Source organism: Rhinolophus hipposideros, assembly GCF_964194185.1.
Source record: "Rhinolophus hipposideros genome assembly, chromosome: 10".
Classification (NCBI taxonomy): Eukaryota; Metazoa; Chordata; class Mammalia; order Chiroptera; family Rhinolophidae; genus Rhinolophus; species Rhinolophus hipposideros.
Genome location: NC_138056.1, coordinates 69741869 through 69760447, shown reverse-complemented (window position 1 = coordinate 69760447; position 18579 = coordinate 69741869). Strand labels below are relative to the sequence as shown.

Sequence of the window (18579 nt, the reverse complement as noted above, 5' to 3'; positions counted from 1 at the left end):
TGATGACCCTATCAGATGACGTCTCTTAAATGTTCGCGTTCTTGATCACTTCCTGGTCACATCCATTTACCCTTCACACACGAAGCCAATATTCCTCTGCCCACTCATCGTTCCAATGAAATAATGCAACTTCTTCTCAACACCTTTAGATTTTGCTGAGCTCTTCTGTTTTTAGCAGCTGTCTGTGTTCAACAGACAGCAGCTGTCTGCCAGGAAGATTTTTTTTTTTAATGGAGCCCGATTATTTATATGGTAGATGAGGAAGCTATGCTGGTGACAAGAGCCTCAGACATTAGCGAGTTTCCTCATCTGGGAGGACCTATTTTTCTGCCAGAAGAAAAAAATTAAAGCCCTCCACTAAAATTCACTGGAACCCAAAGACAACACCACAAACTGGTAACCCACCAGCAATAGCCAGGGCTGTTGTTTGGTCCAACAAATCATTTAACATTCTGAAATATTTGCCAACATTTGGAAAGCCAGGGATAACACACAAACACCCAGATTTCTGGCATCTCTTTAAAAATCAGAAAATCTAAGCCTGCACTTTTGTATGGCAACGACCAGTTGGAGGTAATAGGTCTGTGCCTTCCGGGGCCAGTACTCTCCAAATCATCAGAGCCTTACTTGGACCACATCATATCTTCGTATTACCTGTCTGGACTAGCAGGCATTTGCGTGTGAGAATCCTGCTAATCCATGCCGTTTTAGCTACACCACTTTCTGATGTTTCCATCTATTATCTCCACAGTTTTGCTGGGGAGTACTGTGGGAAGAGTAATAAGCTATTTTATAAAAACTTCATAACATATTGTAAGATAGATGTTATAGCTGTTTTTCAGATAGGGAAACTGAAGCTTACAGATAGAAGTTGCACAAACTTATACAACTAGGTCTATGGCTTAGCCAGGTTTTCAAACAGGATTTCCGACTCCAAGCCTAGCCCCATTTCCATTAAGTACAATTCCTGTTGAACAGTGGAGCTAAACAAAATGTCCACAAGTACATGTTATACATAGATTAAGAAGAAAGATAAAACATAATTTACACTTAGAAATTAATAAGTTGAAACATTATATACAGCTAATGAGAAATGCATGATGTCTTTCTTGATAATGAGGGAACTGTAGATTTGCACAATTTCAGAGAGCAATACTGGACTGGGGGCTGGGAGGTAGGGTTCTAGACCCCTCTATGACACTCATTCATGTTCTTACTTGTAAAGGTCCTCTGTTCATTCTGAGCCTCCATGTGACAGGGGCCTTCTACGCAGCCCTTCATCTCTGTCACTCTGCTAAATGTTCTCTTCTTTCTCCCTCATCCCCACTGTCCCCCAAGTCATCCTTTTCCACTCCAACACTTTCCGTGGCCTTCCTCTCCACAAATCCTTCTATCTGTCTCAAGTAGGGCAGCCCTCTGGCAAGTATTTAGAGATGGACAGAGAAAGCATTTATTATATAGAATGCACTGTGTTGTTATGAGCCATTTGCTTTAATGAATAACTTTTAAAGCAAATTCCTTGAATTTTCATGGACTCATGAACAAAACTTATGAACAAAACATTCATTTTTAACGTTAAAAAGTTTACAAATCAATAATATATCATTGGATTGGTGACTTCAGCTACTAAACGTATAAATGGGAACAAACATGACTGAATGAAAAGTCTAAAATGTGTACATTTATATACCTTATGATGAGTCATATCTGACAAACATAGACCCTTTTATATCAGAGTTTCTAGTCCCTTGAAAGGGACAGGTAAAATTAGCAGTAGTCAGCCACCGTTTGTGTTAAGTATGACATTTCTCCATGATTGATGCTCTTTTAGTTCTGCAAATGGTTTGGTTTAGTAAAATGATGAGGAGGCCAGTTATATCATTTGGCTGACTGTAACTGAAACTACTGCAGTGATTAACCAAATATGGGCTTTTCCTCACAAAACAGCACAATTTGGCATTAGTCAGTCCAGGCTCCATGATGATATAAATGTCCCAGGCTCCTTCTTGCTTTCATTTTTTATGGCCACAAAATGGTTCCTTCATTTCCAGCCTCTCGTCCATTTTCCAGGCAGAAAGGAAAATAACAAGGAACTAAAGAGAGTAACTAAAAAGAGCCTTTTTACAAGAAAACAAAACTTTTGCAGAAATTTCCCGTTTATGATTTTTACTTACATCTTAGTGGCAGAAACTATGTCAGATAGTTTTCATATTGCAAAGGAGTCTGTGAAATATATAGTTCTTCAACTGGATATATTGTCACCTTAAACACAATCTAAGTTTCATTAAGGAAGGAGGAAGACCAGATTTTAGGTAGACAACTTATACAGAGCTCCTGGCCAGCCCATAGAATATACAGAAGGTGCCAAAAAATGTATATACAATTTATGAAAGGAAAAATTTGTATTAATTATAATACTCAATATATACCAATAACAAAAGATGAATACAGGTCACGTTTGACTTCTGCAATTACAAACAGTGCTCAAAGTGGTTACCATCAGCATCCAGACACTTCTGATTATGGTGAACTACTTACTGCTTGAGCAAAGTTGACCAAAGTGTCCACTTGCATACATTTTTGGGACATCCCTGGTAGTTTTATGGAGCTCAGTCTAGTGGACCACAAACAGGTAATGGACAGCTGCAACCCAGGTATTATATGCTTTGCTGAAATTATAAGGCAGAGTGCTATAAAGCAGACTCCTGAACAGGATAAGATCCAGAGTCCATTGCCTGAATTTAGCACACTGAAACCATATACACTCATTTGGAGGACACAGCTCTTCTTTACTGTGAGGACTAACTCCCCAAGCTAAGTAACCAATCTATCTCCTTCCAGGTTACTCCCTTGGTAGCACTTTGGCTTCATGGAAAACTACTAAGGCAGCCCCTGGGTTTATAGCACCCTGTATCCCTTCTCCTGGGTGTCACTGCTGCCAAGATCTGCAGGTGTTCAGAAACCAAATGTATTAGCACACAAATTCAGCCACATATAACAGAGAACAGAGATTTTAAACAAAGTATTAGTTCCTCTTTCATGTAACAAGCAGAAGTCTAGAGGATGGCAGTTCCATTCCATGAAATCATGCACAGACCCAAACTTCCATCTTGTTATTCCATCAAACTTGGCGAGTGCTCCCATCTGTGTGGTACAAAATCACCTGTCTTTCAAGCTACAGGATGAAGGGATGGGGCAAAGGCAAGCTTGTCCCCTATCATTAAGAACCAACAAGGTAATTGTATGTATTTATGCTCTTTTTCCATTGATTACAACTTTGTCACATGGCCACATATAACACCAAAGGAGACTAGAAAATTTAACACCTTTACCTTGAGCTGTTCTGTCACTAGCTAAAAAGTTGCAATTTCTACTGCTGTGAGAAATAAGAGAACATTGAGAGCATTGGAAATCAACCAACAGTCTTTACCATACCCAGCTACAAAGCAGAATAGCTCAGGGATTTCCATTGCTATGGTCCCATAATTACTGTTTCAATTATCTATTGCTACATAACAAACAATGCCAAAATTTGGTGGCTTAAAATGATTTATAGTTTTTCATGATTTCGTGTGTCAGGATTTGGGCAGGCTCATTCTTTACTGTTGATCCTTCCTCAGCCTCCTATAGACATCTGAGACACATTTGAATCACCTAAATGACTCACTCAAAATAGTGGGCATGTCATATCACTTTGACCTCTGAAATGAGTCATTTCCTTGTTCTGGCCTTGTTCATCTTTTCTAAGGTTGATGCAACATTGCCTCCCAAGCCCCACCCCCGTAGTGCCCAACACACACACTCACTCCTCCATTCCAGTCTTCCTAAAGGTAAATATGATCACATCATTTTCCTCTCTAAACCCTCCCTACCTCCTCAGATTTGTCCTCAATCATTCCCACTCATTTTTACCTCATCCTATCCTTCCACAATCTCAAATCAAAACATTAGTGCAAGCACTCAATTTCCCAGCTACTTAGAACTAGCTTTAATGCATGACAAACCCCATTCGACTTTAAGTCTTTGCTACCTTCATTCCCTGGTGATGTTCTATCCTTCAAGGTCTACTTAGGATGTTTCCTTTCAGGTATAAAGCTTTCTCTGATCGCCATCTGCCTTTCTTTTCCCTCTAAACTCTGGGATTATTACTCCTCTTTTCACATTTCATACTTGTATCACATTTACCTCATTTGTGTTATGGTTTTTAAGTCTTATGTCTGTCTTTGAGCTATGATTTTCTTGAGAACAAAAATTATGTCTAGGTCTTTTTTAAATGGTGAGCAACTACAAGAGTGCTTGGCATTATGTTAGCTGAAAGGCTGAAAACACAAAATAATAAATGCAGCTCATCCCAACCTTTCCCTATCACCCACTTTATTTCTTCCCTTTCCCCAACCTCTCCCTCCATTAGGCCCTTCCTCTGTGCAAGGTGGAATCCTAACTTTGTGCAGAGCCCTGTTCCCTTCAGCCAAAACGTGGTTGGGTCATGACATCATCCATCCAGGTACAGTCATTACCACTTCTTTCTCTGCATCCGAACTATCTTCTTCCCTTCTGCCATCTTCTGAATTCAGAAGAGTGCCCTTTCTCTGAGCCCCTATAGCACACAATACTTACTCTTTTCAGCATTTCATACTACATTTCATTGACTTTTACTTATCTGTTACCTCAATAAACCATGGTCTTCTTGAAAAGAAGGACGATACCTAATTTATTCAGAATCTCCAATGACCTCTACAAGTTCTGGTGTTCAATAATCATCTTTTGAGACTTTTCTAAATACACATTGAATTTTTCTATTTCCTCTGTGAAATCCTGACAAATGGTCGATCATCCAGACACATTTGAGCACACCCTATAATGGAAAGCTGTTTCCTCAGTTCTATTTTTAGAAGACATGGTGATAAAATTATTTTGAAACCAAGATCTCCATTTCAGTGACTTTTTCTAAAAGGTCTTATCTTTGGCCTTAGAAATAAGATGTAAGTCCTATGTTTTCTTGCCCTCAGATATCCCCAAAAGCCTCAAAGTTCTGTTAAGCCTGTGCCTTTTCAAATTGCATTGTTTGTACAAATCATCTGACAATCTTGTTAAAACGAAGATTCTGATTCTGACTGTCTAAGATTCTGCATTTCTAATCAGCTCTTAGGTGGTCCAAAGGTCACACCTGGAATAGCAACACTCTGATCTAAAACATTTTTCACACGATGGGGCTTCCAGTCTCTTCACCATCTTCATCTTTATTCTTGATAAAGTTGAGTTTGCCAAAGATCTCTTTCAAGTGTGGTGGCACATAAAGCTTTACCATACTCCACTTAGTGTAGTAAGAAGGTGGTTCATGGTAAAGAGTACTGGGTTTCAAAACCGGTCACCTGGGCTTTAGTCCAAGCTCTGCCACTATCAACAATGTGACACTGGGTCAGAGAAATTATGATTTCAATCTGTTTTCTTTTCACATTCAGTGACTGTGTCTAATAGGTGGGAGGATCAATGGATTGTGTGAAAGTGTAAGGGAGAACATGAGATTTGTGGCTATGTACCAAAAATTTGGGAGCCATTATTTAACTTCTTTTACTGCAGTTTAAGGTTTCACTGATTCTTGTCATTTGCCGAATGGGAAAGTTGTCAATTCAATCATACAACCCCTAAGGTCTTTAATAATTATTGCTATCCAGTAACACCTACTAGGTACAGGAACTGTGCTAGATATTTTACACCTATTTTGATACCAAAAAATTAAAAAAAAATTTTTTTTTCCTTCTTCCTCCTTTAACAGTCAAGACTGACCTGAATCTTACCTTTTGCCTTCCTGCTCCGTGTGCACCCATCAGGGGAGATATTCTTTATCAAAAGATATTGTGTTCACACAATGGGATTTATAGACGATGTAATACAGAATTGTACACCTGAAATCTATGTAAATTTACTAACAATTGTCACCCCAATAAATTTAATTAAAAAAAAGATATTGTGTTCAAATAATCGTAGACTTTTCAAAGAATATGAGAATTGACCCTTTCCACACATCCAAAGTTAGTGATCAGTCATGGCAGCAGCGTCCATCCATAATTCTGCTAAAAACACATTGATAGGACTTTCAGTCTCCTAATTAGCATAATGAAAGATTTAGACTGTTTGTCGTTTCCAAACCTTGTTCTTAAAAGACCTAAGGCTTCTGTAAAGATACCATAGAGGGCTCTTTGATGGATGGATGGGTCTGGATGGACTCATCCAGAAGGGAAGGCGTTCTCTCACACACACACATAGGCATGCATACTAGCAGGTTGGCTTGTATTTAACATACTGAGTTCCAGGTAAAACTTTTTGAAGGAACAATTCTGTTCCAGTTGCTCCAAAAACGCTTGAAAGTTGCTAAGGCAGCTTATGGCTTATACTGTGAAAAATCTGCTTGTTTGTAGATAGGTGACTCGAAATATTAAAACTCATGAGAATTGGGAGATGTCATCATTTAGCTTTCTCCATCCCAGGCCGACTCTGGCAACCTGTCGGTAGATTGGCTCCTGGCAATTTGGAGAGGTGGAATATTTCACAGAACTTATTTTTGTCAATAAGTAGAGTTCTGCTGAATGTCATGCTTGGTTCATTGACTCCAAACACCCAGAAAGAGCACTGGTAAGCATTCAATCAGTATTCTGGGGATTTATTTTCCCAAGGGTATCCTATACAAAGAGATTTCAAATGTTCTCATCTACATTTTTTTTACAGCAAAAACAACTGTATGAGCAACTTGGAAAAGATTTTTGCTTCTTGACTATTGGCTGTGCAAAATTTCCATTTTAACAACACAACTTCTTTGGCCCAAAAATTTCAACTGTAAATTTAACATAGCCTAATTTTTAAATTGGGATTATTTTGTATTTAATGGTTTAGAAAATTAGAGTTCAACGTCATCCCCAAACCATCGGCTCAAACAACCAAGTTTTTTATAGGTCTGGAAATGAGAAGAGAAAATCTGTGTCTAATCTGTCGGCAAGAACACATAATGTTCATGTGTTTGGGGGTACATTTTCAACATCAATATAGAAATAACTTCATGGTAGACTCATGCATTCACAAAATGTGAAAGAATCAATTCCTGTGCAAGGAGACACAGACACAAAAATCCAAGGCTACGACTGCATTCTCTAACTTCTAAAAGGGTTTACAATGATTTTCTTTGTTAATAGATTCATTCATTCAATGAAAGGCACTGACCTTACTGTCTATAACAAGCTCTGACTCAGTAATGAACAGGCAACACATCACACACACAGAACATAATATAGTGGAGAAACATTTACGTCTTCAATAAAAGCCACTTCAATTCTAAAAAGATTAGGTGTCTTCAGTTCATGTCACTTAATTTGTGACTACTTTTTGTTCGAGTTTTTTCACTGTTAACTAAACTTTAGACTTTATTTGGACATCACCAGTTTTTCCATTTCTTTTTCCCTTTCCAAGAACCAACAGAGATCCACATTGCAGTTAGTTGTCTAGTCTCCCGTCTCCTCTGATCTGTGGGTTTCTTAGTATTTTCTGATTTTTCATGACTTGACAGCCCTGAGAAGTAATGACCTGGTACCTGTCCTGTAGAATGTCATCCATATGAGTATGTCTGATGTTTTTCTTATGATTAGACTGGACTTACGAGTTTTGGGAAAGAAAACCACAGAGGTGATATGTTCTTCTATCACATATTACAGGTTACAAGGCCATCACATGATATCATTAATGTTAACATTTACCACTTGGTTATGATGCCGACCAGGCTTCTGCTCTGTGAAGTTATGAGTTTTCTATACTCTAGTTTTTGAAGTTAGTCACTAAATCTAGCCCACGTTCAAATGGGGAACGGACATACTCTACTCCTTAGACGGAAGAATAATGCAATTCCCATTATTCAAAATTCTTGTCTAAATATTTGTCTTCTCTCTCCTACTCTACATTTATATAAATAAAATTTGTCATTTGTATCAATGTAAATTCATGGGTATTTTATAATTTGGGTTATAATCCAATCATCCACTACTGTATTATGTTGTTGCTCAAATCATTTCAGCGTTGGCTGTTGGGAGCTAGTTTGTTTTTATTATTTCTAGAATACCAGTAATAAGGAATTTCACCTAGGTCAATCCCTTCTAACCCAACATTCTCAAACATTAGCTTCTCCACAATGATCTCTAATACCTGTCCTAACAGTCCTTTCCTACTTAGTGATGCTGCAGATTATTCCCATTAATCTTTTTATTTCAACAGGTTTTATGTCATGAATTTATTGCTTCTCCTCTGATACTGATGAAAGCTACAGTCCATTTGAGCAAATCAGGTTGTATGCCTAACACCCCTGTTATTAACCTGTCAGGCTGTTTTTGCTTAGATTTGCTACACTCTAACAATCAATTTAGCAACACAAATACCCAATTCTCTTTCTTTGACACAGAAAAGCAAAGTTTAGCTAGAAGTCAAATAGTGACCAAGAAGGTCATAAAATTAGTAAAAATCTAAGGAGGTACTTGTATGCTGATACTTCTATAGCACACTTGTAAATTTCACAAACATATTTTCAGGTAAGCCTGCATACATCTATGATATTTTGTTTATGGCCTATTTACTTTATCCTGTAGACACCTGCATTATTTATAGGTACCAATAATAATGTTTTCCTGATCTTTCATTATGCCAATTCCTGGGGAAATGGTCTGTGGCAACAGAGCCAGGAATGCAGTTTCCAGGCTCTCGGCCTCACGTGGAAAGGTGCTGGCTCGGGTAGTAAATGACCATCAACTGTGGCTAGTTGGCCATCAGCTGTAACCAGTGAGCCATTGGCCACTAATATAAATGCCATGGCTATGCTAGCAGAAAATGGGGGAAGAAGATGGTGGCTGAGGTAGCAAGCGCGGATTGCAGCTAGCAAGCGGTGGAGTGAGGGTTGTGGATCGTGTGGCTCCTGTTCCCTGTGTCTCCAGCCCAGCCGCCAACGAGAATACAGTGGTGGGACTCCCCTATCTATGGCTCCGTGGGTGTTCCTTTTTGGCCTCACCATGTCCTGCGTTCATATGTGGGGAGCGGGACCAGAGACCCCGCCTGACACCCCGCATGCATCCGTGCATGACACCTGGTGCAGCGAGCAGGGTCTCCCGCACAACAAACGGCGCAGCGAGCAGGGTACGGTGCCGGCCAAAGCTCCCCCAAGGACGGTGGAGCGGTTTGTACATAAGAACACTGAGTCTCAGGAAAACCAGGAGGAGCAGCTGTGGGAGAGCTGGACCCCTGTAGAAGGGTGGAAAGATGTGGACGGTTCCACAACCAGCGTAAAACGGAGAAAGCGAAGGTCTTTGCGGCACTGTGGGCTGGGAAGTTCTTGCTGAGACAGCCTGGATGCGGGATTTGTCCCAGGAGGAAATGCTTGCTGAGTCCTCCATGGGAGATGAGGGTGAAGTCAAGGTCGTCCCTCACCCCCAGGACAGCCCTGGCAAATGACTATGGACTATGGAGAATTGCCTTCCATCCCTAATTTAATGGACTGCTTGACTGTTTGCTTGGGAACATACTACCATGTAGTGGAACTGTAGTGGAACTTGCTTTTGTGTCTTGATTGGCCACCATTGAGAATATGAAAGCACCTTGACTGTGAGCCGCTGTTGTTTCAGCACGGTACCCTGAGAGGCCCAGAGAGAGTGGCGGTGGCCTGAGAGCCCTGGCTGAGTCCAGGAAGTCTGGCTGTGCCCAGAGAGAGTGGCGGTGCCCTCAGGCCGCCCCGCAGACATGGTCCAATTGTCAGAAAAAAGTTATCAATTCTGCTTTGATTTTCCACTCAGCCACACCCAAAATGACCATTCACAGTACCTAAAACTGGTTTTTCTCCATATGAATCCAAGACAGCTGCCCTCCAACACAGTAGGTCTCCAAGTACGAAGACTAAATTAAAATGTGCTTACATCATTTATTTTTAAAGTAAATTAAAATACAGTGTAAACATACATCAAAGATATTGTGACAATTTAGATGAGGAATAACATGAGGTTATTTACATGTTTGTGTATGTATGTGTGTAGATATATATACAAAAAGTGCAGACAAATACAGAAACACTACAAAATAAACAAAAAACTCAATAGGATAATTTACTGACAATCATTTTCATTTATTACTTAATTCGTCATGTTAATGGCTGCAAAGAAATTCCTAGTACTGATATATAATATCTAAATATTCCACTTTTATATCAACTATATAGTACCTCAAATTTTTAACAGTATATAAATAGGATTCTAATTTTAAAGTCATCTTCCCTGACAAACTCCCTATTTATTTGTAAAGGTTTCTGCTCAGAGTTCAAGAAGACTCTTGAAATCACAGCTCTCAATATGTAGTGGTATCTAGGATTTTAAGTATAAATCACATGCAGGCAGTGTACTTTGTAAAAAAGAGGTGACTGAAGATACAGAGGCAGATATAAAGCCTCTAACATGCTACCATAGATGGAACAGTGCACATTTTCACCTAAGAGGCTGAGCGGATTCAAGGCAAAGCTGGGTTGCTCTCAACCCTGGAATGGTTAAAAAGAAAAAAAAAACAACAAATACCCATGGGAAACACTGCTGAGAAATAGATAATACTAAAGGGGATAAAGTGGTCTTCTAAGGAAGATGATCTTGGCACCTTCAAGCCCCACCCTCTCCAATGTACATGAACATCTTTACTGATGGAGGATATCTACGTTTGTAATAATGGCCAATGGGCCCTGCCTCTTGGGACGCCTCAGTAAGCACACAGACCCCATCTCTCCCTATAGCACCAAGAAGTATTCAGCTCTGAAGTTGGCATCTGAGTGCCAGGGAGAGAACTGAAGACTTGCTGGGCTCCCTACCTCATACATCCGCTTCTAAACATTCGTCTAGAATATGCAGATCAGTTTTCTGCCAGTGGTTTGCTGTGAGCACTGTCCACATTCTTATTTGAGATTCTTTATTTAAAACAGTGGATACAGCTACCCTAAAAAAAAAAAAAAAAAAGCTATGTATTGGTCTGATCCTCTAAAAGCCCATGTCATTCATGAGTGTGTGTGTGTGGTTACTACCAAGTAGAAACTGCACATATGAAGCAGGAACATATTAGTGACTATGGAGACACAATGAAGTATTTGGGAGACGTGAGACTAATTGATAAAAACCTCATATTAAATCTGTGGATTCACAGAAGACAGCCGGGATATAGCCTATTCAGAAAGGTTAACCTCATTTGTAAAAAGTGTTTTGATTTTGGAAGGTGACTATATATATATATGGCAAAATTAAACAGCAATTTCTAGTCTAAGTTGGAAACATTTTGTCAAGGTGGAAAATAACTTCTGGACAACTGTCAAGTCTCTGCTTTTTTCCTTTACCAGGAGAGATGATTTTGGGGTCCTACCCAGTGATTTTAGGACAGAGTAACAGCTGCAAATTACAAATGTATTATAAAACCAAAGAACAAAATCTGTTCCTAAATTGGTCTGCCTCTTACTTCAGTTAATTGAGTATGAATCAAATTGGGATTTTAAATGCTACTGAAAACATCCTCAAGAAATAATTTGTGGGATATGCTACAAATTGAAGTTTGAAAAAAGGCTTAGGGGACTCTCCTACATCAACATCCATGTGGATAATATCCTTCTTCACATCAGACACAGACTTGAGGCTGGGAGTAAGGTTAACAGGGTGTTACCTTCACAAGATTATGGTGACAGGTTTATTTTCCTGATAACATAGTGGAAATTTAGAAGGCATACCACAATATGTAAAAAAAGTATCTAGAATAAGAATAAAATAAAAGTCATCATGTATCTTTTATTTTCCTACTTGGGAACCTGGGTCCTTCAGGATTAGAAGGTACATTTTTTCCCCTCCACCATCACTGAAAGAGCCAGCAATCAAGCCACTGTTAGGAAACCTGGTTATTCTCATTCATATTACAAAGCACGGTACGAACACAATTAGCAAAATCACCCACATCAAACAAGGAGAAATGGCACTTCCTCATACTTCATGGTCTTTACAGGAATACAAGCATTATTTTGCTGTTCATACATATTCACACAACACAACAGAAAAAGCCTTCAGTTGACTGACTAGGTAGAGTTATGGCACAACAAAAGAGCCACTTGTTAAATACATATGTTTTGAACTCGAGGATATTTTCACATAACATACCAAATGACTGACTTAACACTCATCAATCTCCTCCTCATACTAATACTGTAAGCAGTGCTTAGGGTGCCCGCATCATGTTTCCAAATTGTGAAGGTGGCAACTTAACGTAACGTCACATTGTCTCTGCAAAGCTGAGGTTTCATTATTGACAGATTGTTACAGTTTGGAATGTGATCTCTTCCAATAACTGACATTACCATCTTGTGTAATGAATATGCCATGTGATTTAGAGTACATGTCTTGATTTTCTCAATGTTCATAAATACCTAATCTACAGAAAATTTATGTCTAGGAAAAAGCAGCTTTAGTCTCTCTCCAGTATATGACCGTGATATCCAGTATATCTCCAGTACATTGCTTACACATGTACTCAGTACGAAGGAAAAAAGAGCCACCCTCACACATCTATAAGGTTAAAACTTCAAACAAAAACATAAATTGAATAAGTATTTTTGTAGCTTGTTTCAAAAAGAGGACCACAGCAAGTACTGCCACAAGATATGCCTCAGCACAAGAACAGAGAGCTGGGCTTCACACCTGTGTCCCTTACAGTGAAAGCTTGAATCCCTGACAGCATTGGTGCAATCAGTCCACAGACAACTCTGAGGCAGGAACACTCTGGTCTAGGTGAAAATAAAATGAAGGCGGAGATTTCTTTATGCAGCAGCAAGTGAAGTGGAATTCTGAATCTCAAAATCTTTTGAGTCAAGTTGGTCTTCGAAAGAAACTCAATTAGCTTTAAGAGGCTCTAATCTAACAGGATGCCAGATGATAGCAAGGGTGCTTAAACGGAGGGTTTTGTATGGACTGAGGGACTGGTACATCGGAAAGACAACCTTCTGTGCCAGCAGAGGGTAGACACTGTGTCAGCAATGCTATTATGACTGGGAAGGGCCACCAAGAATCCAGAGCTCAAGACGCTCTAGCAACACCTGATCATAGTGTACAAAGATCAACAGCAGGAAGTAAAAAAGAAAAAAAAAAAGTTTTTCAGATTTTTTTCATTATATTACTAATTTCTATAACATTAAATATTTTCCATTCCAATGAACTCATATTTATTTCTGGTTGTGACTCTGCCTACTGTCTCTTTACTTCTAAATTCTAATCTAGTCTTCAGTTTTTAATTTTAAAAGCATAAATGCTCCAAGGCATAGTTCTGTGTGTAGATGTGAGCATATAATCTATTAACTCTAGAAACATTAATTTAAAGTAGAAGAGACTGAGATTATAGATTGTAATATCACATAAAAAGAGTTTTATACAGTCAATACCTGAGTGTGTGCACAGTGGGGAACTCTGAAGTAACAAGTAAACTATAGCCAAGTGGGCGAGCGCTGTGGCACTTAAATGGCAGGTATGGGAATCTTGAAAAGAAAGGCTCTTTGCCACATGCAAATATTTATAGACATAATATATTAGAATTATTGAAATAGAAATAATAGAAATAAAGGTTGATGCATGACCAGATGCTGATGGTATATATAAATGGGGAGTAAATATCTATTTCTATGCTCTATAAATTCAGTGAAATTCCAAATAAAGTCTGTAAATTGAGTGGCATTTAAAAGACCATGTACAAATTTTATTCCTGCTGAAGGTGATAAAACTATTTAAAATTTTGTGGTTCAAAATAATTTAAGAATCCTGTACCTTTATGTTTAGATTCAGTTTCAACGAAGTATAGACTTTAGAAGGCATAGCTTTTCTCTAGTATCTTAAAAGAACATCCTTATCATTTGTAGAGAATTTCTCATTAACTAAAATTAGGTACCAATAAAATTCTTTGACACTTTAGTGTTACAAGTAGAATTTAAGTTGTATGTAAGTTATACTACACCTTTTACATTGTTTTCCTCTTATTGTAATTATACTTTTGTGATGCCACTATAATGCTACTCGCAGAGGATATGTGCATATGATTTATCAGTATTTATATGTTAATGCAGTAAAATTTCATAAAAATCCCACAGTCATAAAATCCCACAGGTAGTTTTACACAGCCTCTAAATCAGGAGTCAGCAAACGATGGTCTATGAGTCAAATCTGGCCTGCTGCCTGTTTTCATACGATCCATCAGCTGAAAATGGCCTTTACATTTTAAAATGGACTTCAAAAAGTCAAAGAAGACTATTTCATGTCTTGTGATAATTATATGATCTTCAGATTTCATGGTCCATAAAGTGGTATTGGCTCCCAGCCACGCTCATTTGTTTATTTATTGTCTATGGCTGCTTTCTGCTCCAATGGTGGAGTTGGGTATTGAGACGTAGACTACAGGATTTGCAAAGGTGAAAATATTTACTCTCAGGCCTTTACAGAAATAGTTTGCTGATCCCTGCTCTAAGCCTGTGGAAGGTGTGGAATGCTGGATGGAGTGTTTACAGTGGACTCAGTGTATGACTTAATTTGGTTTCATTTACAGACATCATATACATCATTATTTTTGAATATTATCATCTACTTGATAAACAAATAAAAATAAAGTTACATTTAAAAAAAACGTATTTTCTTGAAATGTTTAGGACCAGCAAAACAATCATATATAAAAGCAGTATATTTTTAAGAAAAAATAATAAATGAACAATTTAAATTACATTTTTAAGTAATGATCTCAAGATTCTTCAGAGAATGGCAGACAGTTAAGGATGGATTCCAAAATCCTTGTATCAGACTTCTAATTTTCAGATTTCTAGGATATAGTACTTAATACAATATTTGAGATTCTCAATTGTTATGCAAGAGACATTGTGGAGAGTTACTTATCAAAAAGAAAGATACGTTTAAATAAGAAACCAGCCAAAAATAAAAAGAATGGCAAACAACTTAAACTCTTTTTTTTTTCTTTTCCATTAGTAGGGAGCTATATGGTCTGCTGATGTAGAACTTGACAGAAACTGTTTTCATTTAGTGGGCTGATCCCTATATCTGTGTCAGATAAAATCATAGCACTTATTTGTTTCCATGGATACCATGAAGATACTGCCATCCACTAAATAGTATTAGAGGAAGACAACATAATTTTCTGGGACTAGTCCTGTTTTGCCTTCATAAGTTGCCTTCAACCATCCTGGTTCCACTGACGGGTACACTGGAAAAAAAATAAAAAGTTAATAAATTAATGTCACCCAATCAACATTAGTTTCAAATAATTATATACACAAATGGGTAAAAATCCACATCAGATTGCATACATCCACTGAAACTGTCAAAACAATGCCATAGCACCTTTAAAGCTGGAAATGTTTTGCATTCACTTAATCTCTCTCTCTCGCTTTCTCTCAGGGGAGGAAACTGGTGTCCACAGAAATTTGTTGTGTTCATTTGTGCAGGTTATGAGAGGCAGGGCCTAGACTAGATTCTGAGTCTTCAGGCTTGCACTTTAAACTCTTATTGCTACACTATTCCTTCATCATCCCCATGATGATAAACTTAAAGAGAAGAGAATGGGTGCACTTACCATTAGAAAATATTGCCCCCTGAGGGAAGGAGAGCTCGTGGCTGTGCTCTGCTTTACAGGAGTACATGGCTTTGGCTTGGCTGAAAGAGCAAAGGAAAATTTATAAAACAACACTCAAATTGAGTACATTTATACTTCAAACTACTCTTAAAAATGATATTACTTTAGTTGTAATTGGAATATCATATCTATAAAGTGCACATGTAAGTGTGCATGAGTGCATTTTTCACATACTGAACATGACGTATAACTGGAGAACACTAACAGCAAACCAAAAGCCCTTAGGTTTCCAGGCAGTGCTTCCGAGGGTAGCCTCCTGGCTTATAACAAACAGCGTAAGTTGCTTTTTAAGAATGCTATTGTTTAATTGTTGGTAAATAGGCTGTTTTTGCAGCTATACCTTTTGCAGAAGTTCATAGGTACCTTAAAGCTTTTTTTTCCCCACTTCCATTTCAGAGTACCTGAGGTAAGATCACAGAATTAAAAGACCGACAGGTATAGTAAACAAGTTAAATGGGCATGATGAATAAGTTGATGAGAAATGGCAACCAACAATAGCCTTTGTCAGGGAGATATTTGATGGGGACAGATGAAGGCTTTGCAAACCAGCGAGTATATCCATTTGTTGAAGAACGAAGCTAACACTCAGCTCCCAACATCTGTACCAGATGGAAATTCAGGCTCCATAGAGCCAGATACTCTGGGTTTTTTAAGAGAAGCCAGAATTTCAGAGTTGTATATGAGATATACTTAAAAACATTTGACCCAACACTAAAAAGCCATCATCTGAGGCTGCTAATCAAGTCATCAGTAAAAGTCACCTTTACTCTGTAACATTCTTACTTTGGTAAGACGCACAACTCTTTCTGACTCCACCTACTTCTAGCCATCTCTACTACAGCCAGAACCCAAGCCAAAATCATTTCTGGTGTGGCTTTCTAACTTCCTAAATCTTCTACGCTTCCTGTTTTGTCTCCTTGTAATCCATTCTCTACAGAGCAGCCAGAAGGCAGTTTCAAAAAGGTTCTGATGATTGGGGAGGCCGGATGACTCAGTTGGGTAGAGCACGAGCTCTCAACATCAAGGTTGCCGGTTCAATTCCCACAAGGGATGGTGGGCTGTGCCCCTCGCAACTAAAGATTGAAAACGGCAACTGGACTTGGAGCTAAGCTGCATCCTCTACAACTAGATTGAAGAACAACGACTTGGAGCTGATGGGCCCGGGAGAAACTCACTGTTTCCCAATATGACCCAATTAAAAAACAAGAAAGGTTATGATGATCACATTAATTCCCTGCTAACCATCCTTCAACTGGTTTCCAATTCTAGCTTTATACTACAGTCAGATGCCTGTCAAGTCTCTAGCTTCTTTTGTATCTGCCTCTGCTTACCTACTGGACTTCAGTCCTACTGGCCGTCTTTCTTCTCCTCAAACATGCCAAGCTCATTCCCACCTCTGGTCCATCTAAGCCCTTACTCTGAGATGCTTTCCTCGTGAATATCACATGGCGATGCACTTCTAGTTCATCTTAAATTCCCTGAGTTTTGTTGAAAGCCCCAGGTTTTCCCTGACCACACACTGGACTACCGCTGCCTGGGCAGCTATCATACACTCCTAAGTACAAACTAGTAGTTAAAACATAGTCACAGAGATGAAAAGTAGAGTAAAGGGAACACAGTCAATAATATTGTAATGACTATGTTTAGTGCCAGGGGGTATTAGACTTATCAGGGGATCACTTCTTAAATTATATAAATGTCTAACCACTGCACAGTACACCTGAAACTAATATAAAATAATACTGACTGTCAAATATAATTGAAAAAGAAAACACAGATACTAAACTTATGGACCCTGGTCTTAGAGAGGATTTTATAAATTTGACCTCAAAGGTAAGAGAAGTAAAAGCAAAAAATGGGATGTTATCAAACTACAAAGATTCTGCACAACAAAAGAAACCATCAACAAAATAAAGAGGCAACCAAACGAATGGGAGAAGATATATGCAAACAACATCTCCAATAAGGGGCTAATATCCAAAACATATAAAGAACTCATATAACTCAAAAAACAAAAACACAAACAATCCAATTAAAAAATGGGCAGAGGAACTCAACAGACACTTCTCCCAAGAAGACATACAAATGGCCAAACAAACATACAAAAAGATGCTCAACTTCACTAGCTATTAGGGAAATGCAAATCAAAACCACAATGAGATACCACCTCACACCTGTTAGAATGGCTATCATCAACAAGACAACTAATAACAAGTGCTAGAGAGATTGTGGAGAAAAAGGAACCCTCATATACTGTTGGTGGCAATGTAAATTGGTACAGCCACTATGGAAAACAGTATGGAGGTTCCTTAAAAAATTAAGAATAGAATTAGCATACAACCCAGCAATCCCTCCTTGGGGTATCTACCCCCAAAATCTGAAAATATTTATCCATAAAGACATATCTATCCCTATGTTCATTGCAGCATTATTCACAGTGGCTAAGACATGGAAACAAGTGTCCTTCAATAGATGATTGCATAAAGATGTGGAACATATATACAATGGAATATCACATGGCCAAAAGAAAAGATGAAATACTGATACTTGCAACACCATAGATGGATCTCGAGATTATCATTCTAAGCGAAATAAATCAGACCGAAAAAGTAGAGAATTATATGATTTCATTCATATGTGGGATATAAAATTGAAAGCAACAAATGAACAAGACAAACAAACAAACAAAAACTCATAGACACAGACAACAGTTTAGTGGTTACCAAAGGATAAGAGGGAAGGGGTTGGTGGAAGAAGGTAAAGGGAGTCAAATACATGGTGATGGAAGGAGAACTGAACACACAATACAATATATAGATGATGTATTCTACAATTGTACACTTGAAACCTATATAATTTTATTGGCCA

General features: G+C 38.4%; 1 protein-coding gene across 1 annotated transcript in view; it reads right to left on the bottom strand.

Annotated features, from left to right (window-relative positions):
- Nucleotides 1–9925: 9925 nt before the first annotated feature.
- ARHGAP42 (Rho GTPase activating protein 42) overlaps nt 9926–18579 on the bottom strand; it is a 257496-nt gene continuing 248842 nt past the window's right edge. Inside the window, exons 23-24 of the mRNA XM_081061952.1 lie at nt 15652–15731; nt 9926–15282 (exon numbers count right to left, since the gene is read on the bottom strand). Coding sequence (XP_080918078.1) covers nt 15194–15282; nt 15652–15731 — 169 coding nt within the window. The 3' untranslated portion in view covers nt 9926–15193. The remainder of the gene's footprint in view (nt 15283–15651; nt 15732–18579) is intronic.